The 26,217-nt window shown below is 47.0% G+C and overlaps 1 protein-coding gene across 1 annotated transcript in view; it reads right to left on the reverse strand.

Annotated features, from left to right (window-relative positions):
- The window catches only part of CD63 (CD63 molecule), a 38,685-nt gene extending 15,789 nt beyond the window's left edge, over nt 1-22,896 (reverse strand). Inside the window, exons 1-2 of the mRNA XM_075591288.1 lie at nt 22,740-22,896; nt 22,410-22,492 (exon numbers count right to left, since the gene is read on the reverse strand). Of these exons, the coding sequence (XP_075447403.1) occupies nt 22,410-22,475 (66 nt within the window). The 5' untranslated portion in view covers nt 22,476-22,492; nt 22,740-22,896. The remainder of the gene's footprint in view (nt 1-22,409; nt 22,493-22,739) is intronic.
- Between the last annotated feature and the right edge of the window lie 3,321 nt (nt 22,897-26,217).

Here is a 26,217-nt window from a genome sequence, read left to right on the forward strand (position 1 = left end):
AATGATGTCGTCTGCCCTCACATTTAGAGGACCGATCAAGTGATTGGGAAGGAAAAATGGAGGGCAGCGTGTGTTAAAATGGAATATTCAGTTAATTATTGGATTATAAAGGCATTCAATTACTTAGACCTAATCCCCTAAACAGGTCACTGCTATTAGTTTACTAGTAATAGGACATGCATTGCAAAAGCAGATTAATGAACACATACACACATCGAAATATGGCTTTTCCGCTAACGATTTGTGCAAATCGACTTTATAGCATTGGTGGGCAAGGGGCAGCTTTAGTCTTGAACAGTCTTCCACATATAGGAAATTGGCCATGCTCTCCAATAGATCAGTTAATACTATTCCGGTAACCATATAAAAATTGTTGCCATTTCCTCTTGACAGAAGCAACGATGTTGCTGCCTGATTGTTATTAGTAACTGTATGAGCTCAAGTGAAAGCGCGCTGGATATTTCTTATGGAACCCATGAGGATTAAGATTCCCATTTAGCGGTTCTCATTTTGTAGTGTGGTGGGGAGGTCTGAGATTAGTATTTCGGCTGTATTTATTGCTGCGGTTGCTCCTGCACCAGAGCCGCCTGCATCTTTTTCCACATGGAAGAGATATGGAGGTGCTGCTTATTAGTGTCAGCTGCTCCCACATGGCATGTTTCACGTACACTCAGCTGAGGAAACAGGTGCTAGCAACATATTGCGTTAATGGTGCAGTCCCACTTAGCCGGTCTACAAACGTTTCTACCTACTCTGACACATCTCATCCCAGTGCATGTTAAAGGCGACTTCCCTCGAAATCTCCCCAAAAAGGTTCTGCAAGGCTGCGGCCAGGCAGGGAGCGAGCGCGGTGATGTCACGCGCCCTGCTCGGCCGGGAGATTTGTGGCTGGCTAGGTGAGCGAGCGGGGGGAGGGGCGAGTCGGGGTGGGGCGCAGCCATGACGTCACGGAGCTGGTTCGCCCTCATTGGGCGAACTGCTCACATGACGCGCTTGGACGACAAATTAAAATTTGCTTGCACTGCAAGCATCTAAGCGCAGAGTTGGCTGGGATGAAAATATTGTGAGAAGAGATTTCTACTAAGATACCAACAAACCGGATCATCATCATAATAATAATAATAATAATAATAATAATAATAATAATAATAATAATCGTAGTACAGACGGGATCCCATCGTTAGGAGACGGGAGGCAGAATATGATGACTGTAAGCTGAGGTTGTAGAGATTTTGGGAGAGCTAACGGATGTTAAAGGCCCCCATATATTGGAGTTACCTGATGTGTCAGGATAATAGAAACCAATATTAAATCCTCAGCATTATTTACAGTTAAATAGTCTCCAGAGCAGTAAGGCTTAACACATTTAACAGAACAATAAACAGATAAAGTGAACTTCTCCCAGAGTCTTATGTTTCACCAAGGTGAGCAGTCATGTGGGGGCATTAAGGAAACATAACATTATAAAACAGTATAGAACAGGAACACAACTGTGTCTAGGACCCTGCGATAAGGAAACCTGTTATATCCACATAGACACTGCAGCTCATGCAGAGTTGAACGTTAACCCTGTCGCAGTGATGAATTAAATGATTGTCTATATAATATGGGAGGTTATTCCTGAAGGAAAAAGGAGCGTCCATAGCGAGCGGATCCACCATGAAGGCCTGCCCCCCTCTGTATATCGGAATCAGGCGGTCATGTGCCACCATTTCCATACTGCTGTCAGTAATCAGGGTACAGCGCGTCCTCTTTCGGGGGTAGCTCTGGAGCATTTTGAAAAAAAAAAAAAAAACAATTGTCGAGATTGAAGAGATAAACCTCTCTCTTATAGGATTTGAAAGTGATCATTTTCTGGCTCAGTGACTTATACGACTGGACCAGGGCTGAGCTGGGGATGCTTCGGCGATATGTGGCGGCTCAGGATTGAAGTCGTAGTCTGAGCTCGCTGCTAGTAAGGTAAACTTACTGATCAGATGTGCCCGGAAAGGGAGTGCTTCCGCTAGACCTGTAAATGGCTGGCTGACCATTATATCAGGCAAGCCCGAGATGCTCATGCTGCTAGGTCCTGTCTTTCACCTCCTTTCTGCCCCCCCCCCCCCGCAGCCGCGCTTGGCAGTCACGTGGCAGCGCGAATATATAAATTCTCTCATCTTTGCTGTACTCTGCCGCACGCGGCCGAAGTATAGCAGGCTAGGCCAGGACACAGACAATAAGTGCCGCGTGCACACTATATTACGGGACTAATGGTCTCCGTAAAGCAGGCTGATGGTTCACTCCCTAGCGATGCCTTTTAATCTGCACTTTTGCTGTAGAAAACCAGCGATGTCTGCGGACAGTTAGTAGTCCGAACATGAGCTCCTGAGAAATGCAGCCATCTTAGAGCGCTACCTCCCGGAAGTCCCCTGAATGTATTGTTAGGGGGGCGGGGGCAGGGATTGGAGCTGAACCTCATTAAATTTCAGCTCTGGGGACTCCCTACTTCCAGAGACTTACCTCCGTAGGGGGAGCCCGTAGCCACTCAGGAGCAGGGATCACGTAGTGGCCGCTTTTCAAAGCTCCGACAGACCAATAGGAATACAGTGACATCATCTGATGCGGCTGCCTATTGGCCCATGTGATGCGGGAGCTTTAAACTCGCAGGAGATTATACACCTCTGCACGGGGTGCTGGTATCGCTGCAAGTTTAAGGATGGGGGAGCACTTACAGTATGCGCACAACTGACACCTGCTGGCTGAGATGTACTATAGTTAAGGATGCCGGGTTTACGTTTTAACAATAGAAACATTAGATTGATCTAGCCCTTCAAAATGATTAAAAAAAAAAAAAAAAAAAAAAAAAAACACACCCCACCAGCAACTGAAGCCCCCCGCCTTCCACCCCCACAAATGAAGCATAATTTATTATTGAATTAGAGGTCTTCTGGCAGCCTGGCCTCAGTTTTTCAGACTGTGTTGCGTTTATAGCCAAAACACCCGAAGATAATCACCAAAATCAAAAGTGCCAATTTTTTCGCCCTTAACAGATAATAAAATTTACTGTTTTACAGAAACATTGCTTTCACAAAAATAAAACCTCATAAAGGACCACGAGAAAAAAAACAGAATCCCCAACTGTAGTTACAGCTTTGCAGATTTTAGACAATGCTAGGCAGACAAGCAGCCCTCTGAATACAAGTCCCTGCCAGGCCAACAATGCAATTAACCCCTTCCATGGGCGAGGTGTAACAGGATTCTAGCACTGAAGTTCACCACAGATCCTCAAAAAGGTTTTCTGGTTATAGGATTATAAACAAACAAAACCATGGCCCTCAACAAGAGGCCTAAAGTAACGTGACTGTGGCACCTTTAACTGAAAATAAAGGCAGCAGAAGAGACGTGAACCATTAACAAAAAGCACAGGCGCTGCCAAGTACATTGCACTGGAGACAGACACAGGGTGGGGCGGCTGGGTTTTAAAAAGGTACAAAACCAAGAGCTTCACAGCAGCTGATGCCGGGAATGAGATATGTAGGGAGGGGGCAGGGATTGGGAAGGCTAATGTCACATGGAGTCCGGGAAGTGTCTCCCACACATTGTGTGTAACCCATTGTTGCTAGAGGGGCCAGTAATGAAGGCTTATTGCACCAACAGAGCTGCAGTAGAATGATATTGGTATACAGACAGCTAGGAGGGAGAGAGAGCCAGATACAGAGGGAGAGAGGGGAGGGATTTCATGCAAAGCTCCTTGCTGTGTGCAGCCATTTTATTCATATCTGCTTTTACACTAAGAGGAAGAGCGCGCACTCACTGTTGACAAATTCCTGTCGGGAATAGGTGCATTTTAAAAAGAGCAGTGCATACAAAACCCAGAGGCAGATAAAAGATTTGCATAAGCAGCAGCAGCAGCAATTTCCCACTCCAAAGAATGCCATGTCCACCCCTGCTTTGGAGAAAAGCTGGTGTATAATAAACATCCCCTCCACATTTTTTATATTAAAGTATTTTATATTGGCTTCAATTTTTTTTATTATCTAAATACAAGACCTTAAAAACTAGGTGATATATTCCAGAAAACAGAACATACTTTTTTCAAGGAGCAATATCTTACATGTGCTTCTAAATAAAAATAAATCAGTTCTGTAGTATTGGCTAGTTACGACCTTTATATTTTTATTTTATAATTCAACTCTTGAAATTGCATCATCGAGTTAATACACCGAGCATCTTTTGATTTTTGTAGCAGGCTTTAGCACACCTCAACAGTGCAAGATATTTGTAACACTTTCCTGTTTGTGATCATGTGTTGCCAATATACCCAGCAGTTTGAGCTGCAAACTGTAACAATAGATCATGTTACCTTAGTAATAAGAATACATTGCAGTTGCCGAGTTACACTGATTGAAGGATTGAGTCGAAACGGAAAGGCAGCCATTTAGTGAACCCCGTTAAGATAAAAAAAAAAAAAAAAAATCGATCGGCAGGTTAGGCAATGAATTTTTCAATAAAGATAATCAAATGCTGTATTAAAACAAATGTTTTTTTTTTTTTAAGCTGCTTGGATTGTCTCTAACTTGCAAATGTATTAAACTCTAAAAATCAAAGAAATGTTAATGATTTAGACTACTTTAAGATACCTTTCTTCTGTTGATCCGTTGGAGCAAACTATTGCATGCTTTGTCATTTTGCTATTGCCCTTTAAAAAGATGCAAGTTAGGAAATTGGCAAGAGTTCAGCCACGTTGAAATAAACTGTTTCCTGCCATGGCTCAACTAGCAATTTAAAAAAATTATATATATAGAACAGAGTGTAGGACTTCACATTTAACCTCTCCCAAATAATCTCTCCATCACAGAGCATTGCTTTCCCTTCTGGCAGCAAACAGGTTAAGCAGAATTGCAGATATGACTGCCATGTCTCATGTGGTTGCTCTCAGCAGATCCTCCCTCTGCAGGTGGTTTATAGCAAATAGGTAAATATTGGTGGAAGCAGCCACCCTGGCCTAGATAAGCCCCATGCAGAAAGAAGGCTGAATGCAAGCCAATCATCGCACAAGATAACATGTTGCAGGGCGGTATATGCTCAAGGCCCCTTCTTTCTGCACAAGATTGCACGCTAGCACAAGAGCAAATAGGGGATTTTCAAACTAAACATACAGTGGGGTCTTCTGAACGTTGCAGTTATGTTTGCCAACAATTTAATAATTTGTACAAACTGATACACACACACCCACTAAAACTGTTCTAGTGTGTGTTTTTCTATTGCACCTCAAGCAAATCTAATGCAACGCATACATTTTGGGCTGGTTGATAACACTTAAGAGGAAAGGATAAGGTGGTTTGAACTAGAATGCAGTACAATTTAATATTATACATAATTTCCCAAACACTTATCCCGTGAATGTCATAAGGGAACTCAAGGTTGTCACAGGCTGGCGTGCTGCAACCCTCTTGTGACATCCAGTGAAGATCGACTATGCAATCATGCAAATCATCATGTGATGCTGCAAGAACTGTGGCACGCTCTCTCCGGCATGGAGCGTGTTGAGGGATTAGCATGGGGGAGAATTATTTGGGGGAGGGGGGGTTGTTTTAGACTAGGTTAGTGGGACAGCATCATTCTCTTTTAATGCAAGATGATTTTACAGTTTACACAGCACCACAGGCTGCTCTGCCAGGGGAGGGGATCATCTGGACCAGTACGTGATACTTAAAGGAGCTTTGCCTTTAAAAACAACAAAAATAAAATGAGGTCTCGGAATCCAAACCGTGTTAATTTCAGCTGCAACACTGTGGGGACCTACTGCTCTTTGGAGATACCGGCATCACCTTCAGATACAAGTACCTTACTTCTGCTTGAAGGCCCTGTGGGCCAATAGGATTCTACAAGGGACTATGTTGCAGCTTCTTACTGGTCAGCGGGACCTTTAAAAATGGACAGTGCCCAGCAGGAGATGCAAGTGTAGCCCCGGTCTTATTTTGCTCCCAGAGACCCCCCTCCGAGTTTGCCGAGCGATCGCGGGTGCCGCCGGAGGCAGCGACGGACCCGCCGGCACAACGCGAAGGTGGAGGCCGGAGCAGGGAGCGCTCCGAGTCCTCGGAGGCGCACCCGGCTAGCGGGGGCCGCCATGACAGGTTGCGCGAGCGTGCGCTTTGGTCGCGCATGCGCAGTAAGGTGTGGGGTTGCGGCGGCCATCAGGGACTCGCGCATGCGCAGGAGAATCGCGCACGCGGCCCCAATGCTGCAGAGGCCTCTGTGGGACTACAACTCCCATGAGGCTTAGAGCCCTGCACCCCAGGTGTCCCCAAGTGGCCAATGAGAGGCCAGGGTTCCCTGGAGCTGGGATAGATACATTTCACGGGCTTTGGTGTCACGGCAGTTGGAGCTGGGAGCAGGAAGGGGAAGGAAGGGTGTAGGGAGCGAGTGGCTCCTACACCAGGTAAGGTAGTTCCCCAGATCCCAGGCAGGTCCCAATCCCCACCAGGGTAGGGAGTAAGTACTGAGGGACGGTCCCTAGGTTAGGGACCCTGCCCGTAGCAGTGTGTGGAGTGTGTAGTCTTGTCAGTGTCACGGCTGTTAGTGCTGTGTGCGCTGACAAGTAGGCACAGTGTGTGTGTGTGTGCAGCACGGTTGCTGCAGGTACCAGGTTGGTTGCAGTGCGTTTGCTGCAGGTACGGTGTGAGTGCAGTGGGTTGCTGCAGGTACGGTGTGAGTGCAGTGTGTTTGCTGCAGGTGTTAGGTTGAGTTAGTCAGAGGGGATCCGGGAGGTGAAGAGAGGTAGATTGGGTGCAGGGGGTCAGTGACCCACCTGCATAGGACAGGCTACCCCGTAGGCCCCTAGGAGTGTTCCCTGAAGTCACCGAAGGTTGCTGTGCTTAGGGACGCCCATAGTGGTAGCGAGCATCACCCTTCACTGTGTAGACAGCTAGGGACAAAGGGACAAGCGTGCGGAGCAGGCTTGCTGGCGAGTCGTCTGGGACCAGACTGCTGGACATTAAGACCCAGGAGACAGACCGTGGATTCATTTGACCCTTTGCGAAGAGGTACCGGTCACCGCCGTGACCGGAAGGTACTATAACATCAAGTGCACCAACACCGGTCATCAGGCGCTGATCCCGCCTTAGGTTAAACCCTTTAGAAACACTGAGCAACTGGTTAAAGAACTGAGCCTATACAAATAGTACTATACATGGACACGGTGTGTGGGGCACGTGGTGAGGGGACGGAGACGTTGCTCCTGAGGAGTGGGCAAGCCACTAAGGTTATACCGTTAGAGTATAAGTGTGTACGTTGCATTATAGAGTGATAAGGTTGCCCTGCATTATCATTATTACAGTAAAGTTGGTTGCATCACACGTGTGTGTATGTATTTCTTGCCAAGGGGAATCTCACATCACGGGGATCCTGGGTAAGTCAGCTCGAAAGCACATGTTTTAAACAGTGTTTAGAAAACTCCCCAAAAAACGCTATTTTAAAGCTTAAGAGGTTAAGACCCTTTCAATGCTAGAGGGGTCATGGTGCCTGAGTGCCACAGTCCATCCGGCACAAAGCAGTCACATGACCGAGGCAGCCATTTTCCAGGACACTGAGGAACCCTACCCTCCTCCCCTTACTGGTTATATATCACACCCTGTGCTTCACGAGAATGCAAAACGCGAGCCAACCCAGAAAAAAAAAAAAAACCCTTTGAGTATGTAGTCACGTCATGGGGACCCCCGTTGTGTCAGTCTCTGATATAGCAACTACATCCTGGGGCACCCAAAGGGTTAAGAGACAACCTCAAGGCACCAAAACCACAATGTTTACACTCTGAAGCAAATCCTCTGCCCAATGCAAGTCATTAGAAGATCCAACATCTCCATACGAAATCTCCCTGTAAAGAATACATTGGCTGGCTTGTGAGGTCTGAAAAGCAGCAGACGCCTCGTTCAGTTAGTGCTGATGCAATCTCAACACTTCAAAATCACCGCGCCTCTCAAACTGAAGACACAGCCAAGTTTATATTATTGTGCAGTATTTGAACGTCATTAAACGAAAATAAATTAAAAAAAATTAAAAACACAACATGGAGGCATTTAGGCTTGTCTTGCGAGTTCAGTAACAAACCTTTGTTGTTTTCTGTGTCCTAGTACAACAGGAAAAGTACGGACATTTTGAAAACCTGTTGATTTAAAGACTCAGTAGCTCAAAATATGAGATGTTATTTAAGTTATATTAAAATTAGGAAACCAAATGTTAAAAATGAACTGCTAAGGATTTCTCACCAGTATGGTAGACAGCCAAACCAGTCAACACAAACCAAATGCAAAAAAAAAAGGGAAATTTTACTTTTGGACATTTGCATTAAGAATTCACATGCAGACTGCAGATATGACAATCTGATCTGTTAAAGGAAAAGGGCTGCAGTTCAGTGCAAACATCACTGATCATTCTCAGTGGAAGACCAAAAACATGCAAACCCTTTGCCCAAATTTGAAAATCATGCGAAAATTGCCTGTTTGCAAGCAGTTAGACTAGTACTGTAATAGTAACAGTGTCAAACTACGTTGCGGGGTCATGTGATGCCGGTTGCCATGGAGATGAGTCACTGAAACTCAAAGCTAAAAAAGTTATACAGAGGCCTTGTGCGATCCCTGACATTTATTTTAAATGTCTTCTGGGAAGCACGGGGCCTCCAACTGCCGCGGCCTCAGCCCCCCACGTTGCACTCCTACATCAGGGGTGCGTAATCAGGAGGTCAATGTACTAAATAAATGTCTCGCTCAAGCATTTTGTGAGTGCAAAAATAGGTGAGCCAAATTTGGCCAATTTTACACATCTTTACAGGGGACCAATCTTCACCGGCAAAGAAGAGGTTACACCTAGCTATGCTTTTGGTCTGCCTTAGGTTTGTTTTATAGTTGGCGCGTGCACGTAAAACACACTTTTTGTGTGTATGGTCTGTGCTGTGAGCGACAGCTGGGCGTGGCTATGACGCGAACGGGTAGGCGTTCCTATTTCTTTATTGTGGACAATATATACATGCAAACTGCTGACAAGTTCTCGCTTCCCCCCAGAACACAACGAAAACACTTTAAGAAAAAACAAACAAAAAAACCCCCTGACACCTAAACTCACATGCCCCTTTAAGGCAGACACTTACATATACCTATGCACCCCTCATACACTTTGCAGTAAACAAAAAAAAAAACAAAAAAAAAAACCACAACAAAAAACCCCAGGCAGCTACAACATCCTACAATTCTCCCAAGTCCCGTTCACATGTAGTAATTTGAACCCCTCAGAACCTCCTCGCCCCCAAAAATCCAAATGTGACCATAGCAATTCCCCACATCTCAAAGCCAATAAAATTGCAGCCTCACTCTGATTGGGTAATAGTGTGACGTCACGCAGCAGTAGCGCAAGAAGACTATTCAGAGTCTTTCCTCCGATCTGCCGGCTCAATGCCGTAGTATATAAAGTCAGGCTTAACACAGCCAATCATAAGTGCTGCACGCACGGCGGAGCAAGCACGCACACTATTACGGGCCTTAGGCCCCATCTATACTGCAACCGCGCAGAGCAAAAAGGTCACACCTCTACAAGGCAAGACAGAGCGTGCAACGGCCTGACAGAATTGAGCCGAGCAAAAAAATAAATAAACCGCACGACGGCTGGGTCATGTGAGCGGTTCAGCCAATGAAGGCGAATCAACCTCGTGACGTCACGTCCACATCAAAAACAGACAGCGACAGGCACGTGCCCCCTCTATCCGAGGCCTTACAAAGCATGACTACAGGAAGCAGAACATGAACAGCAAGTCATGCCACAGGACTCAGCACAGAAGGACCCAATTTCACCTCAATCTACGAAGTATTTGTGGGATGGGGGGGGGGGGGGAGACACTGTTTTTAAACATGGTTGGTGCAATATAAAGATTAAAGTCTACACACTGTAAACCCTTAAGACTATTGGGTCTCCATTTTTGCTTTTAACCCTTTGCTCCTACCAAGGTTTATAATGACTATTCCGATTTGTTTTTTTTGCTTAGCTCTGCCATGACGTGGGCTGTAAGGCCCTTGTGTTTATTACCGTCCAGGTAATACCAAAATATTCTCCACCCTCAGACCCTGGCACTAGCCTAGTCATGGAGGAAAATGTTTTATTATTTTTTAATAATATATAAAAAGATCATTACTTACATCTACCGCCTTGGTACCAGAACCCCTTTCTGGCAGCCCCTGTAACCCACCCATCGCACGGTTTCTTAGGGTCTAGAAACTCAGTTCCAAGGACGCAAAGAAAAATCAAACTAATGGTCAGAAATGGCAAACAGGGCCCGTAAAAGCACAACACGCACGCACCACGGAAGAGAACGAAGAGTAATGTAATTAAAAAAAGGTCAACGAATGCGCTGATGAGATTAAATAGCTAAAAGAGATTAAATAGCTAAAAGAGCGTTTCCCAAGACGTGGGGTATTGATAACATCTATAAAATTAGCCTATTGTCAGCACATGAATAAACATACCTTTTTCCTTTCTGCTAAGAGAAAAGACTGGACATGATGAAACCTAGGTTCGGAAGGATGTGCGCGCTATAATGCCAGCTACGATTGTTGGTCTGCTAGAACAGGGCTGCACAACACCAGTTCTCTTGCGTCCCCCCCCCCCTCCCAATAGGTCAGGTTTTCAGGATATCCCAGCTTCAAAACACAAAAAAGACTGTGCCTCTGAACCAGCCATCTGTGCTGAAGCAGGGATATCCTGAAAACCTGGACCTGCTGGGAAGGGGGAGGGGAGCCTTGTTGAGTTGAGCACCCCAGTGCTAGAAGTTATAACCTACAACAAATCTGCGCTTCCCCAGGACAAATATGGCTGCTGTATCTGAACTACTTTCGAAAACATTGCGAAGCTATTTTCTTCAGGCTGTAAAGTGTCACTTAAAATTATTAACCCATTAGGTGATGAGCCAAAAAGACCCCCCCAGCACTGATGGGGTTAAACATTTGTCTCAGCAGCAGGAGCTTAGATTACCATCTCCGTACCAAGCAGTTAAAAGGTTCTGCATTTCTCAAACCACTCCTGCAACACTTACAGTATGACACAGGTCATTGCCAGTCTGCAGAGGACCCTCTTTACATAATCCCAAATTGAAGTGTGGCGTCCAACCTGTACCTTGGGGCTGTGTTAGGAGCTGGAGGGTGTGGACTATTAACCCCTCGGATGAAAAAGGTTTTGTGCGGTTTTAAAAAAGGGTTGATTGACTCTTTTAACTGAGGTCAAAGTCGGCATTACTAGTATAACCTTTCATTAACATAAACCAAGCCAATAGTCTATGTTCCAATGAATTGAATTGTTCAAACAGAAATCATATTGGGAATAAGTGTGGGTACTACAAAAGGTCAGGCCCAGTATTACCTTCTCAAGCAACTCCACTCCCTATTATACTGGTCAAAGAAGAACCGTGACGACACGCATTTCCAGACAGTATGCATCAGTGTGGACACCACCAGGTAATTATTTCACGTGAAAAATAAGTTCACACTATAGTATTTGAGCCAGTCTTAAATGAATCCTGGTGGTGGCAGAGTAATAGGGGGTGCAGTGTGACAGTGCGAGTGGCCATTAAAGTGCCTGGCGGGGAAGAGATTGGGACAACTTTGCGACCTGTTAACCCAAGTCACACCTGTGGTTAAGTGTGTACGTGACAGGGATGCTCACATTAACACAAGCAAAGGTGTCCCCACTGCCAAGCAGTGAGACCTAATGGTATATCAGCTGTGTCAACGGGGACCACTTGTTCTCTTATGTGCATGAAGCAAATAAAGTGGCAAGCATGTCCTAGTCTTCTTATTAAGGCTGCGACCCCGCTGGCGCTGACTGCGCTCATTCTTGAGAGCGGTGACGTCACCAGCTCTCCAAGCTGGAGCGCCAGGTGTCCTGGCTATTTCACAAGCGCGCGTTGTGGGCAAGTTGAGCGCACTCTAAAGTTAATTTTTTTTTTGTTTACTCACTGCCAAGCTTGAACACACACACACACAGCGCTAGCGTGGCTGCAGCCTTAGGCCACGGGCATGGTCAGTGCTTAGGTGCTGACCCGCGCTCACGCTTGGCAGTGAGCTCCTGCAGCCGCAATGAGAGCGGCTTTAGCAGGGGCTTGTGCACGCTTCCGCAGGCGTAGCCGCCAAGAAAATTTTAGTTTCAGTGCTGAGGGGAGCGAAGGGCCGGTCCTGTGAGCGGTTCGTCCAATGAGGGTGAACCAGCTCGGTGACATCACTGGCCCGCCCCCAACAGCACGCAAACTAAGGCCAGGAAAAGCACCTGCTTTCCCTCAGTCTCCGCACGGCTGAAGTTACTATGGACTCAGCCTTATGGCCTTTCCATCAATGTTTGGACTTTTTTCGCCACCGTCCACAATATTAATTTGCACATTGTAACCATAAATGTATCCTTCTATTGTGACCTATTAACAACATTAGAGGTTTGAAATTCCCTTGGAGGGCACATCAGGCTGCAGGTATTGCGGTAAATAATGCTAGGTGCATGCAAGCAGCTGGAAACACATGTAATTATACTGGACATTAAACCTTCAAAGTGAACATTTGCACGGCACGAATGTATGTATGTATGTATGTATGTATGTATGTATGTATGTATGTATGTATGTATGTATGTATGTATGTATGTAGCGCTTCATAGCAGTAATAGTTACAATCATATAAATAACTAGCTGAGAGACCCGGCGTTGCCCGGGATGTAAATGCGTAATAGGTAGTATTATTTATAAATGGTGGAACAATAGGTGACTATTTGTTGGAAAGGTTGGATAATAATGTTGAAAAGAAAGATGGAAGAAAATGTAATACGATGTTGTATAAAAATGGTTTATTGTAAACACACCACAGTACAATGTATATTTTGGTGCCATAAGTGATGTGAAAATGTGAGGCGTGTGTCCTGCTAGGGTGTGAAGCGTGTGTGAGGCGGCAGGTGGGTGTTCAGTACGGGTGGCGCGTGGGTAGTGAGTGCTGGCTGTGGGTCGGGGTCCTGCTAGGGTGTGAGGCGGCAGGTGTGTGGCGAGTGCGGGTGACAGCTGGTCAGTGATATTGTTGCGTAGGGGCAGGATGCGCCAGGTGTGTGGAGTGTGTGGGGTGGGTGAGAGGCGGCGGGTGTGTGTCGAGTGGCGGGTGTCTGTTTAGTGCGTGCGGCGGCTGTGTGGCGCGGGGATGTGAGCGGTGGGCGGGTGAAAGGCAGAAGTGCGGGTGGGCGAAAGGCAGAGGCGGGAGGGCGGACGAAAGGCGTTGAAGGAGGGGAGGTGAGGTCGGAGGGGTGGTGAGGGGAGGTGAGGGGGGGCGGAGGGGAGGTCGGAGGGGAGGTGAGGATGGGTTGTGAGGGGGGATGGTGAGGGGAGGTGAAGGGGGGGCGGAGGGGGGGTGAGGGGGGAGAGGTGAAGGGGGGGTGACGGGAGGTGGAGGGGGTTGCCGGGAGGTGAAGGGAGGGGGGCGGGTGACAGGAGGTGAAGGGAGGAAGGGAAGGGGGAGGTGGAGGAGAGGAAGGGGGAAGAGGGAGGTGGGGGAGGAGGGGAAGGGGGGAGGGGGGGGAAAGGGTGAAGGGGGGGAGGGGTGAAGGGGGAAAAGGGGTAAAGGTGGGGGAGGGGAAAAGGGGGTAAAGGTGGGGGAGGGGAAAAGGGGGGAAAGGTGGAGGAGGAGGGAAAGGGGGGAAAGAGGGGGGAAGGGGGGAAAGAGGGGGGAAGTGGGGAAAGAGGGGGGAAGGGGGGAAAGAGGGGTGGAGGGGGGAAGGGGGTGGAGGGGGTGGAGGGGGGGAAGAGGGGGGATGGGGAAAGGGGGAGGTGGAGGGGGGAAAGGGGGAGGTGGAGGAGGGTAAGGGGGGAGGTGAGGAGGTTAGGAGGGGAAGGGGGAGGTGGAGGAGGGGAGGTGGAGGAGGGGAAGGGGGGAGATGGAGGAGGGGAACGGGGGAGGTGGGGGGAGATGGAGGAGGGGAAGGGGGGAGGTGGTGGGAAGAGGGGGGAGGTGGTGGGAAGAGGGGGGAGGTGATGGGAAGGGGGGAAGAGGGGGGAGCTGGTGGGATGGGGGAGGAGGGGGAAGGGGGGAGGAAGGGGGGGGAGGTGGGAAGGGGGGGGAGGTGGTGGGAAGGGGGGGGAGGTGGAAAGGGGGGGGAGGTGGTGGGAAGGGGGGGGCGGTGGAAAGGGGGGGGAGGTGGTGGGAAGAGGGGGGAGGTGGTGGGAAGGTGGGGAGGGGGGAGGTGGTGGGAAGGTGGGAAGGGGGGAGGTGGTGGGAGGTTGTAAGGGGGAGTGAAGGGAAGGTGAAGGGGAGTGAAGGGGGGTGAAGGTGAAGGGGAGTGAAGGGGGGTGAAGGTGAAGGGGAGTGAAGGGGGGGGGTGGAGGGGAGGTGAAGGGGGGGGGTGGAGGGGAGGTGAAGGGGGGGGGGTGGAGGGGAGGTGAAGGGGGGGTGAAGTGGAGGGGATGTGGAAGGGAGGGGAAGTGTAGTGAGGTGGAGGGGAGGTGGAGGGGGGCTGGAGGGGGAGTGGAGGGGGAGTGGAGGGGGAGTGGAGGGGAGGTGGAGGGGGGGTGGAGGGGAGGTGGAGGGGAGGTGGAGGGGATGTGGAAGGGAGGGTAAGTGTAGTGAGGGGTGGGTGAGGGGAGGTGAAGGCCGCTCACTCACCCGTCCAGCAGCTCCCACGTGGATCTGAGGCGGGAGGCAGCGTGTTGTGGCCGCTCCCCCGCTGACTGTAGCGGCGCCGGGAGGGGGGGGGGTGGAGGGGAAGTGAGTGAGGGGAGGTGATCACTCCGCTCCCCCGCTGAGTGTAGCGGCGCCGGGGGGGGGTGGAGGGGAAGTGATCACTCCGCTTCCCCGCTGACTGTAGCGGCACCAGGGGGGGGGGGGGTGGAGGGTAAGTGAGTGAGGGGTGGTGATCACTCCGCTCCCCCGCTGAGTGTAGCGGCGCCGGGGGGGGGGGGTGGAGGGGAAGTGAGTGAGGGGAGGTGATCACTCCGCTCCCCCGCTGAGTGTAGCGGCGCCGGGGGGGGGGGGTGGAGGGGAAGTGAGTGAGGGGAGGTGATCACTCCTCTCCCCCGCTGAGTGTAGCGGCGCCGGGGGGGGTGGAGGGGAAGTGAGTGAGGGGAGGTGATCACTCCTCTCCCCCGCTGAGTGTAGCGGCGCCGGGGGGGTGGAGGGGAAGTGAGTGAGGGGAGGTGAAGGGGACGTGAAGACCGCTCACTCACCCGCCCGGCCGCTCACTCACCCGTCCGGCAGCTCCCTCACCCGTCCGGCAGCTCCCTCACCCGTCCGGCAGCTCCCACGTGGAGGGGGGGGGGGGTGAAAGCGCGGGAAACAGGGAGAGGCGGAGGAAGAGGCGGAGCCTCCGGGACCGGTGGGGAAGAGAGCGGGAGATGTGCTGCTAACACTGTGAGCCCCGCTAATGTATGTAACACTGTGTGTGTGTGTGTTTTTTTTTTTTTTTTTTGGACCTTTGGCCCGTCACTCCGCCTCAGGCCAATGAGAGGTGTGGGGGGCGGGCCAAGGGGGTGGTGTGAGTGTGTGAGCCCAATGAGAGGTGTGCGGGGGCGGGCGGGCCAAGGGACCAATGAGATTGCCGCTAGGGACACCGGACATCCAGGCAGGCAAACATACAGTGCTTTCACTAATATAGTATAAGATAAGATAAGATATAAATAACACAAGATATTACATAAAGGGAAGAAGTGCTTCAGACTTAAGAGTAACATTAAGGAAAAGGCCCTGCTCCGAAGAGCTTACAATCTAATTGGTTGTTAGGAAGACCGTACAGAGACAGTAGGAGGGTGTTCTGGTAAGTGCGTCTGCAGGGGGCCACGCTTTATGTAAGAGGTGTTAATTATCAGCCATCAAGCTGATATGCTTCCTTAAGCAGATATGTTTTTAAGGTGGATAGAGAGGGTGCTAGTCAGATATTGAGGGGGAAGGGCATTCCAGAGGTGTGGGGCAGTCAGTGAGAGAGGTTTAAGGCGGGAGAGGGCTTTGGACACAAAGGGGTAGAGAGAAGATATCCTTGAGCAGAACACAAGAGTCAGGGTATGCTATTTTGAGAAGCAGATCCCATGCTATTTGGGCCAACATGTTCACTTCTGAGTTGCCTGTTACTTTTCGTTTACTGTGGTGCCTACATCCAATCTAAATCCACCCCATGCATGAAGCCCCATTTGTGCTTTGGGGGGGGGGGGGGGGGGGGAGACAAGGATTATGGTTCAGAGTCGAAGTTTAAAAAAAAAAATCCCACTTAAATAAATACAAATCTTCACTTAAACCGCATCAATGGATAGTGCTTGCGGGCGGAGGCGTGCTTCCGCTCGGCACTGAGCCCCTGCAGCCGCAATGAGAGCGGCTTTAGTAGGGGCTCGCCTACGCAAGCGCGCAGAAGCGTAGGTCTTAGGGAAATTTTAAATCTTCGCACTTGCCGGAGCGCAGGGTCGGTCACGTGAGCGGTTCGCCCAATGAGGGCGAACCAGCTCCGTGACGTCACTGGCCCACCCGCCGACACGCTGTATAAGGCCAGGGAAAACACCCGCTTTCCCTGAGCTTCAGCGTGCCTCCGCCCGCAAGAACCATGGCCGAGGCCTTACATGGAAGCAGTGCAGATAACAACTAGCTCTCAAACACCATTATGGCAATTTGTATACAGACAGTCCTCGTTTTACAACGCTTCGCTTTACAACGAATGGCTTATCCAACGCTATGCAATGCATACCTATATTCATTTTTACAATGCCAAAATGGCTTATCCAACGCTTTGCAACGTTGTGTATGTGTATATAATATACACATTCACAAACAACGTTGCAAAGCGTCGTAAGAGCGTATATATATATATATATATATATATATATATATATATATATATATATATATATATATATATATATATATATATATATATATATATATATATATATATATATATATATATATATATATATATATATATATATATATATATAATACAGTATATACACTATATAATTTATGTGTGTGCTGCATATCTTATTGCCTGCATAAAATATTTGGTGTATTTTAGTGTTAAAAATACCTTGAGGAACGGAACCTTTCATTTAAACAGTGTTCTTATGGGAAAACGTGTTTCGCTTTACAACGCCATTTTGAGTAACGCATTGTGTCGGATAACCGAGGACTGCCTGTATACACAAATACATTATACCTTTAAGGTATAATTTTACACAGACTGCCTCTACTGATCAGTCTCGCTCAAAATCTCTACCCCTTCACCCTTCTGTGTCAGACGGATTGGTAATGTTACAGGGCAAAGCTCATCTACTGGGAAACAGACATTTGAATGTTTAACCCTTTAGGTGTCAGGATTAGTAATGCACTGCAATGGGCTGAAGGTACAGTATCTGACAGCTTTCAGATTACATTTGAGGAAATATTAGCATTAAATAACTTGTACTACTGCAAACCTATGTGATGTACATAGAAAAATTAAAAAAAAATTTTTTAAAAGTTAGGAAACCATAGTTTTGTTCCTTTATCTACCAACTAGATATGGAATTACACTACAGGAAGTATAGAATGTCTGTTTGCAACAAAATGACAAAAACTGTGAAAGGGCAAATTTAGACACCCACGCTTAAGTGTTAGTCACCCTTGGAGAAAAGGACACTTTGCAGGGAACTCATACTTGTGCTGCTGCTGTTAATGCATTTAACCCACAGGAAAAACCTGTACACGCTGTAGGAGTTTGCATATGATGCCTGGAGAAGGGAAGAGGATATGGAACAGGCAGTCTGTAATTACTGGGTGCGTCAGGGTTTAGACTGGTGGAAATGCATAGTCAGATTGGGGAACTCCACCAATTAGCTGTAATATACCAAACACAAATGATGCTTCAATCCATACACCATTATCGTGCATATAATGGCGAGCCATACCAGTCCCTGTGGGGAGCTGCAAGGCAATCAGAGAAGACATTTTTATGTCAACTCCTAAGTTTTGCTCTGCAAAAGGGAAAATAATAATATGTATATACACAAGTTAAATGTGCTGCAATACTTATAACTGATTTTTGTTCCCCCCAATCAAAATCATGCAATTGACTGTTTTAGTTACTGCTTTGCACAAGTCTGTGCAGCTGTATGATAGTTTGGCTTCCACACACACAAAAAAACAAAACAAAACAAAACCAAAGTCCTAATATATAGTAGACATAGAAACCATTTTATCCAGGCACATGTATATTTATCTAGTAAAAATCAACGTTTATGTGATACTTTATAACCCTGTTTACAAGAAGGTGTTTATTTTTTCCTCTCCCCAAAATGTTTGGGGATGAACTGCACCATTAAAAAACAAAAAGCTATAGATATGTACATGGCTGAATGTTCACTTTGATAGAACCTCCAGCATGCTGCCAAATGAGACTGCACCAATAGGAGATTTACTGATAGCATAACAGGGTTGCTCTTAACAGAGCTCTGCAGATCTGACATATACTAGTGGCTAAAGCACCTTAAGAGTAAACAAGATTAAAAAAAAAAATTTAAAACACACATTTTGGGGCCAGTTCCAAGTTAATCCACTATGTCACTTAACCAGATCTTCCAGTGCGGTGGCATCTCTTTACTACAAAATACATTATTTCTCTATGCCAAAGCTTTCCAAGCCTAAACACCAGATTTTCAGACAGACTTTTATAGTCTCTGATCTATGCCAAACCTGACAGCATGACATGTTTACCAATTTATTAAATTTATGTTTACCAATTTATGAAAATGTAATTAAAACAGCGACTTACATTCCCCCTTGCACTCCCTGAAGGTTCTCTTCGTTAGGTATGTGTCGTGTTTGTGAGGTTCTGAATATTTCACAATTTCAAATTAAACCGTGCCCAATATGAATTGTAAAAACTTCAACATTTTGGGGCAAAGTTGTTTTTACTTAATTGCACAAGATTTTATACAATATTGATGCTATGGGACACACACGTGAAGAGATTAAAATTACAGTGGTCCGGACATATCAAAAAAGAATAAATGACCATTGTTGGACAAAGACGGTATTCGACTGGATTCTAAGTGAGATGAAAAGAACGAAGACAACGACCAAAAGTAAGACGGGAGCATGAAATCAAATGTGTTTGAGCAACATGGAAAGACTTGCAACATCCTTGGTGAGGCCTTCATCCAGCAGTGGATTGACAAGGGCTGACAAGTTTATTTTTGTAACTAAAAGCACTGGTACACAGTGTGCCGTCCCACACGTCGTTTTATCATAACAGTAACACTATTATAGAGGTAGGGAAGTGGTTAAAGTATTCCATTCCACCTAATTTGGAAATCCCCAAAGAGAAATTGTGAAATTTACCTGAGCGGCAAGTCGGAACTGACTCACTGCTAATATCTGAAATATGCCTCCTCCAACTATTGAGTCACTATTAGGTCAACTTCATTTACTTACATTTGTTTATTTTAAACCCTGAAGTGTTGTGTGTTTTTACTATTAGGGAAAACCAAAAATTGTACTAAATTTTAAAGAAGTATAGTTTACCTGGAACAAAATAGATAGAACAGGCCTCATGTACCCACGTCAAAATTATCAGCACAAGATGCAGTTTATAGAAATAGGTCACAGCGAGAATTCTACTACAGCAAACCTAAATTATATCCCAAAACATATCATTAGAAATATTCCCTGCCACTTCAATGCTCAAGCCCAAATGGCAATAGCCCCTGTACCAATTACCAAGCTATTACTCATTTGCAATACAAGTAAAGTCACTCAGATTCGTAACCCCTTGTGTTCAGCAGCTCGTGTGATGGCTTAGGCGTGCAATATAGTCCTCGCGTGAGTGCGCCCGGCGTTGCACGTGTCATGTGCGTTTAGTTGCTAGGGTGCAAGCAGTGACGCGCGCGATTAGGGGGCGTGACTGATGTCACAGCGTTTGGCCGCGCTGTGATTGGTTCGCGGGGTGGCAGCAGCGCAGAAATACAATTTTATTGTATTTTCCCTGGTCTGCTGCGCCACCGCTCACGGCCGTGCGCCTTAAGTATAGCAACTGCAGGCTCATACCCTGCAATTATAATTGACACACACTGTAGCGCATGCGTGAGTACTATATTACACGCCACAGGAGGTTATCACTTCTCTTGTTAAAACCAAGATTTCCACCCCCCTTCTAAAAAAAATTTTTAGATTTATTTCAAATGAAACCCTCCTGCTTTTATATATTTGCTCCAATATCTCTTAAGCTGCGCTTCTAGTGCCAGCGACGGCACGTCAAAACAAATGCATTGCTACATGCATACACTAAGCGCGACGGCTTGGTCACGATCGCTGGAAGTCATCTCAATTTGATTTTTCCAGCAACCGCAGCCTAACGTCACCGAAGGGGGGGAGGGGGGGGGGTGGCGGGGGAGTGACGGGGGCGCGGCCATGACGTCACCCGGCAGGTTCGCCCTCATTGGCTGAACCGCCGGGGGGCGTGCTTAATCGCTCAACGCGAGTCCTGCTCTCAATTCTATTGAGAGCAGGAGCAGCTCTCACCCGAGCTCTGCGGCCCCCCCCTCGCAGCGGGCCCGGCGCCATTGAGGGGAGGGCTCTCGTCCGTGCAGCGTCCGCCACAGCGGACGCTGTAGTAGGCAGCGGGGGCAAGGCCTAAGGCTGAGACCATGGTGCCTTCTCCCTTGCGGAGGCTGTAGGAAAGCGGGTGCTTTCTCTGGCCATGGGGGGCGTTCCTAGTGACATCACAGAGCTGATTCACCCTCATTGGGCAAACCGCTCATGTGACCTGTCACGCCGAGAAATCAGTTTAACTGATTTCTGATGCAACGCGCGCCCCCCCCCCCCCCCCCCCGCTTCCGCACGGACGCAAACACTGCCTTAAGGCAGTCTGTTCGCTGAGCGTGCAGACACCTCCACCCAGTCTGCAGTACCATGGCCTAAGTGTAATTTATTTTAAATCAGACAGTAAATTACTTTAAGCACTGTGTGTATTATATTGTAATGCTTGTTAGGAGACAATTTAGATAAGTTGCAGTTTTGTCCAAGGCTACAATAATGTGGACTCAGTTACAGGGCAGCTCTTAGAAAACGAGTATTATACACACAGTTTTAAAGGAGGCAGTTCATGACACTTACAAATTATTATATTAGATTGTTTTTATTTTAATATATGCAGCCTTTGATTACCTTTATTGAAAACGAATTCCCTAAACAAAAACAAAAAAACGATCAGCAAAAGTTCCGACTTCCCAGGGCTGACAAAATGGCTGACTTTAGGTTATCAATCCTTCAGTCAGTGTAACTCAGCAGCTACAATGTATATTACCTAGGGAACGCTCTATTGTAAGAGTTTAAACTGCTGAGAACATTGGCAACACCATCACAAAAAGGAATGTGTTGCAAATATATATTGCACTGCTGGAGAAGTTTGTTAAACCCTGCTATAGAAAATCAAAAAGGACAACATTAAAACTCAAAATGGCATTAAGAGTTGAATAATAATAATAATAAAAATTTTTTTAAAAAAAGCAAAACACAATTGTATATTGCATTGATTGCTTATTGCATTGATTGCTCCTTTAAAGACATCACAAAAAAACCTTTTACATTAATATCTCTAATCTTTCCACAACACAAACCATTGCAAAGCAATACAGTATGTTAGCAGCCTCTGGCACTCAAGGAGGTATGTGTGATTGGATCAGACATCAAGAGATCAAACAGAAGATTAAATGGTCTTGTTACCTACATCTGACTACCAAGGAATAGTAAAACCACAAAATAAATGGTTACATCTGTTTCATGGGTCATTTTTAAGGGGGACGTGTGTGTTTTATGCAATTGTGGCTATTCATACATAATGCTGTTGAATGTAAGACCCATGGGAAATGGATTTTAAACAGTTTTCTGTAATTAAAAAAACTGCAAAAAAAGTGGGGGGGGGGGGGCAGAGGAGATGGATCCAACTGGATACAAATTACCCACTGATGGATCATAAGCAGGTAACAGCCCCTGCAGTACACAAAGCCAAACAGAGGAGAGGGAGAGGAGTGTGTACATACATTCTCAGAGCGCACAGCTAAATACATAATGTTTTGCAGGCTTGGCGTGTCACTCCCCAAAGAGCCAACAATCTAATTTTGGTGGCTGATGCACAGGGAGATAAAGTAGCTTGTCCAAGATTGACACAGAGGCAGGACAATTCAAACTAGGCAATGGCAGGGTCACACACCTTCACCCACCAACCCTGTACTTAGCCAGGCTGCTTAAACTATTGTAAAGGCGGCAGGAACCGACTTAATAGTGCAGATTGGAGCTGTGTTATTGGAAAACACTCGGGCAAAATGGATTATGGAAAAAGTTAGCACAGGGGCAACGCGCCTGCTGTATGGCAGGACCAAGGGCAAGGGGGAAAACTCTGCGGTGGGTGATCAAACTTACCCAGAACAAGAAGTTAAAGAGGAACATGAGATATTTCACACACTTCATCCCTCCTTCCATCGCCATCCTGCTGCTGTGTGTGTCTGCAAACAAAACAAAGAAGAAGTTGTGAGTAGGGGCTGTGTAAATGAACCCACCCCATTAATTCCCCCAACAAACTGCAGCACTCCCGTGCACCGAATCCAGCAGCAGCTGCCACGGCTGGTTCCACCCAATTGAACACAGACACTTACAGATTCATTTTGTGTACACACACAAAAAAAAACACTCTGGGATTATCCAGCTACAGATACCCCCACATACACAACCCTGTCCAGCCCTTGCTGTTACCTTCCTTCTGTCCGAAAGCAAAGTCTCTACTCCGTGCTGCTGCTTTGTGCCTGTTGCAGCTGTAATATGTGATCTCGCTTAATGATCTGTGCACCTCCCCCTCCCTAAAGCTAAACTTCCTGCCCCCGCAGATTACAGCCCCGGACTGCTGCACTCATGTGATGCTGACATCACATGGTGTCTCACCGAGACACAGAGTATTAACACATACTGCATACACACAGCCTGGAAGTGGGAACTCCCTTCTACCTAACCCTTACCATGGCCACGCACAAGGGGTGAACTATCAGTGCCAGGGGGTCTTACTCATTGCCAACATAAACTCCCACACAGAGGGCTATTCCGATGATAATATATACTGAATATATTACTTTGTCCTGTTTTTAGAAATGCATCATATTGCTTTAGTCTTTTGACATAGGCTGAAAAAAAATATCACCCTTCTGTTTATTTAGCACGTAGACTAGTTATTACGTACTGATTATAAAATAGTATACTGTATTACATGACCTGCTCGTTTGCTGAAAATCCAATGTAATTAGTGCATTTGGAGGATTAAAACACGACCACCTTATTTTGTATTATTTGCATTTCATTGTAAGTACTGTATGTATATCTTTATATAGCACCTACAGTGTACTCAGCGATTTACAAAAGAGACAATACAATACTGTACAGGGAATTATAATACAATAAGCGCAACAAACAAAATCAGACAATAGGAAAGGAAATCCCTGCCTCGGAGGAGAGTTTACAAACTAAAGCCTTGGATATAGTAGACCAGCGGTGTGCGCAAACTGAAGGGTGCAACATTTTTTGGAGGGCGCTGGCGGTTCCAGAGGCCTTGCGCTCTCCCCCAAGGCAATTAAATGCTGGGGAACCACGCGAGGCCTCTGCAACCTCTACTTACCGAGGTTCAGCTAGCTCCAGGATGCGTTACCATGGCAACGCGGGGTCATGTAATGTCACGGTTGCCACGGTCACATGACGTCAAAGGACGCTGCGGGCCACCTGTCATTTGACGCCGTGCAAGGTAAGGAGGGGGGACACACCAAGAAGGAGAGCAGGCACTGGGGGGCGCAGCAAAAAAAGTTTGCACGCCCCTGTAGTAGGCGATCCGAGGCCACAGGATCTGGAGGAGACGTGACGGGGAGGCGTGCCTGTGACGTCACGTGAGCGTGTTGCCCTGATTGGCTGAACCGCTAACATGACATGGCTGTCGTGCGTCAAAATGAAATTATTTTGACGCAATAAAATCGGCTGCGTCGTCGCTTGCGGTCGCTCGTTCAATGGCCGTCTTCATCTGTCTGAGCTAAGCCTTAAAGGTAAGGAGGAGAACTTTCTAGGTGATCTGACATTTGATGGGCTGCCAGGAGAGGGATTTAAGGAGGAGATGAATAGAGACGGTTTTGGGAGAAAGTTAAATGATTCTAGCGGGAGCGTTTTGGATAGATTGCAAAGGAGAAAGTTGTGGGTCAGGGAGGCCTGTTAGCAGTATGTTACAGTAATCCAGATGGGAGAGGATAAGGGGGTCTGCTGTGGGTAATGCATCTCACTGTATTTTTTTTAATTGCCTGCTTGTAATTAACCCCTTTGCTGCCGAGTGGGTCTGAAACATCGTTTGACACGGACGTTTCAAACAGGGAAGGGCTCGGGAAGTACCAAAAACAGAGAGAGTAAAAAAAAAAAGACAAATAGTGAGAGCAGACCTTCATAAAGTGATACCAGTATTTTGTGAGATTATTACAAATCGCAATGGTTCTGGGCATTGATTATTGGTTCCCACGTTCAGAGGGATCTTAATTGTTAATGTAACGCAGGAGCGCAGGAACAATGTTTTTGGTGGGGGTGCTGTGCATACAAGTTCAGTAACACGCATACATTCCCATAATGTAAAAATGTACAAATCCAGGGTGGGAAGCAACCCCCCTATAGCAGAAATCCCCTCCACCCCCCACCCATAGTTGCAGCCCCATGATGTCTCGCCGTCAGAACAAACAGAGAGGTGACCTGTGAAGCTTGGAAAGCAAAGTACACAATGTGTAAGTTACAAAGAACTTTCTTGTTGTCCAATAAAGACCGCAGTGACATTTTAACTTCTCAAGGAGCAAAAAGAACTTTGCAAACACAGCGAGCCTTGCCACAAAAACCTTCCAATATGATTTTGGTACCTGAAGCACAGGTTCACAAGGGGCTGACATTGATCGTAAAAACCTGGTTCATCCACTTCCATGGCAGCCATGGTTCTCCTCCCAAGGGAGAAAAGGTCGATGCACCGCCGAAAGAACTTGTGCAGAGGCTGAAAGATGTGACTGTAAAAACTTTATTGCGGCATAGCAGTGGAGCTCTGGCGCGTTTCAGCCACGGGGGCCTTTGTCAAGCCTGCCTGCCTGCTCTCCCCCGCTGCTCGCGCCCCCTTACCTGGTCTGAAGCATGAAATAACGCCGTGGGGTTATGTGATGTCACATCACATGACCCCGCAGCGTCATTTGATGCCGCGTTGCCATGGCGACGCGTTATCGATGCAGATTGAGTCACGGTAAGTGACGTTGGAGAGGCTTTGTGCGGTCCCCCCAGGCATTTAATTTAAATGCCTTGGGGAAGAGCGTGGGGCCTGTGCAAATGCTGCGCCCCCCCTCCCCCAAAAATAATCTTGCGCACCCCTGCAATATATCATAGATATTGCTTCTGCCAGTGTAGACTGTGTTGAACAAATATAGACCCAACCCCTGTGCATACTATCCATAGCAAAAAGCGTTGTGTTTAAAAATAGGAAATCATTTACAAAGTGCAGCCTGGGGCATAGTATAAGGAACTCCACTCTCCACAGTTAGCAACAACAGGTTCATCATTTTAAGCCAAATGTTTTTCAACTTCAACTCCACATTTTTCATAGGTGAAAATACAATGCTTTTACCAGTAGGGCTGACTTTGGGGGTCTCCCAGGTGCAAAACGTGGGCAAAAAATGTAAACACAATAAATCAAGGAAAAACATTATTTTTAAAACTTTTATTTTATAAAGCTGTTGCAGTAATTAACGAGGGTTTCTCTGGAAATGGAGCAGTCATTTATCAAAGTCTCCCGGCTGCAAAACTGGGGCAAAGAAACTTCACCAGTGTGATGGTAGGGGCAGCGTGGCACAGTATACTAAAGGTTAGGCTCACTTGTTGCCCCTACCTGTCAAGATGGCGACCCAGTACACCAAGTCAAAATTGCCACCTTTGGGCAGCGCAATGGCTGCCAACTCTATTAATACATTATCCCCAGTTCTATATCTATGTACAGTAGTTTATTACGTATTTGTGATTACTGTGTATTTCTATGTGACTCATTGTATGATTGAGCCTTTATGTCAAGTGGTTGGCATACAGTGAGTCAGGGACTAGCCTTTGTGGTGTGCAGGTGCAGTGTCTGTGTACAATGGCGAGGTTGCTAAGGCGAGTTCTCCTGCTGGAGAGGTACATACTCCAAAGGCAA

Source organism: Ascaphus truei, chromosome 3, assembly GCF_040206685.1.
Source record: "Ascaphus truei isolate aAscTru1 chromosome 3, aAscTru1.hap1, whole genome shotgun sequence".
Taxonomy (NCBI): domain Eukaryota; kingdom Metazoa; phylum Chordata; class Amphibia; order Anura; family Ascaphidae; genus Ascaphus; species Ascaphus truei.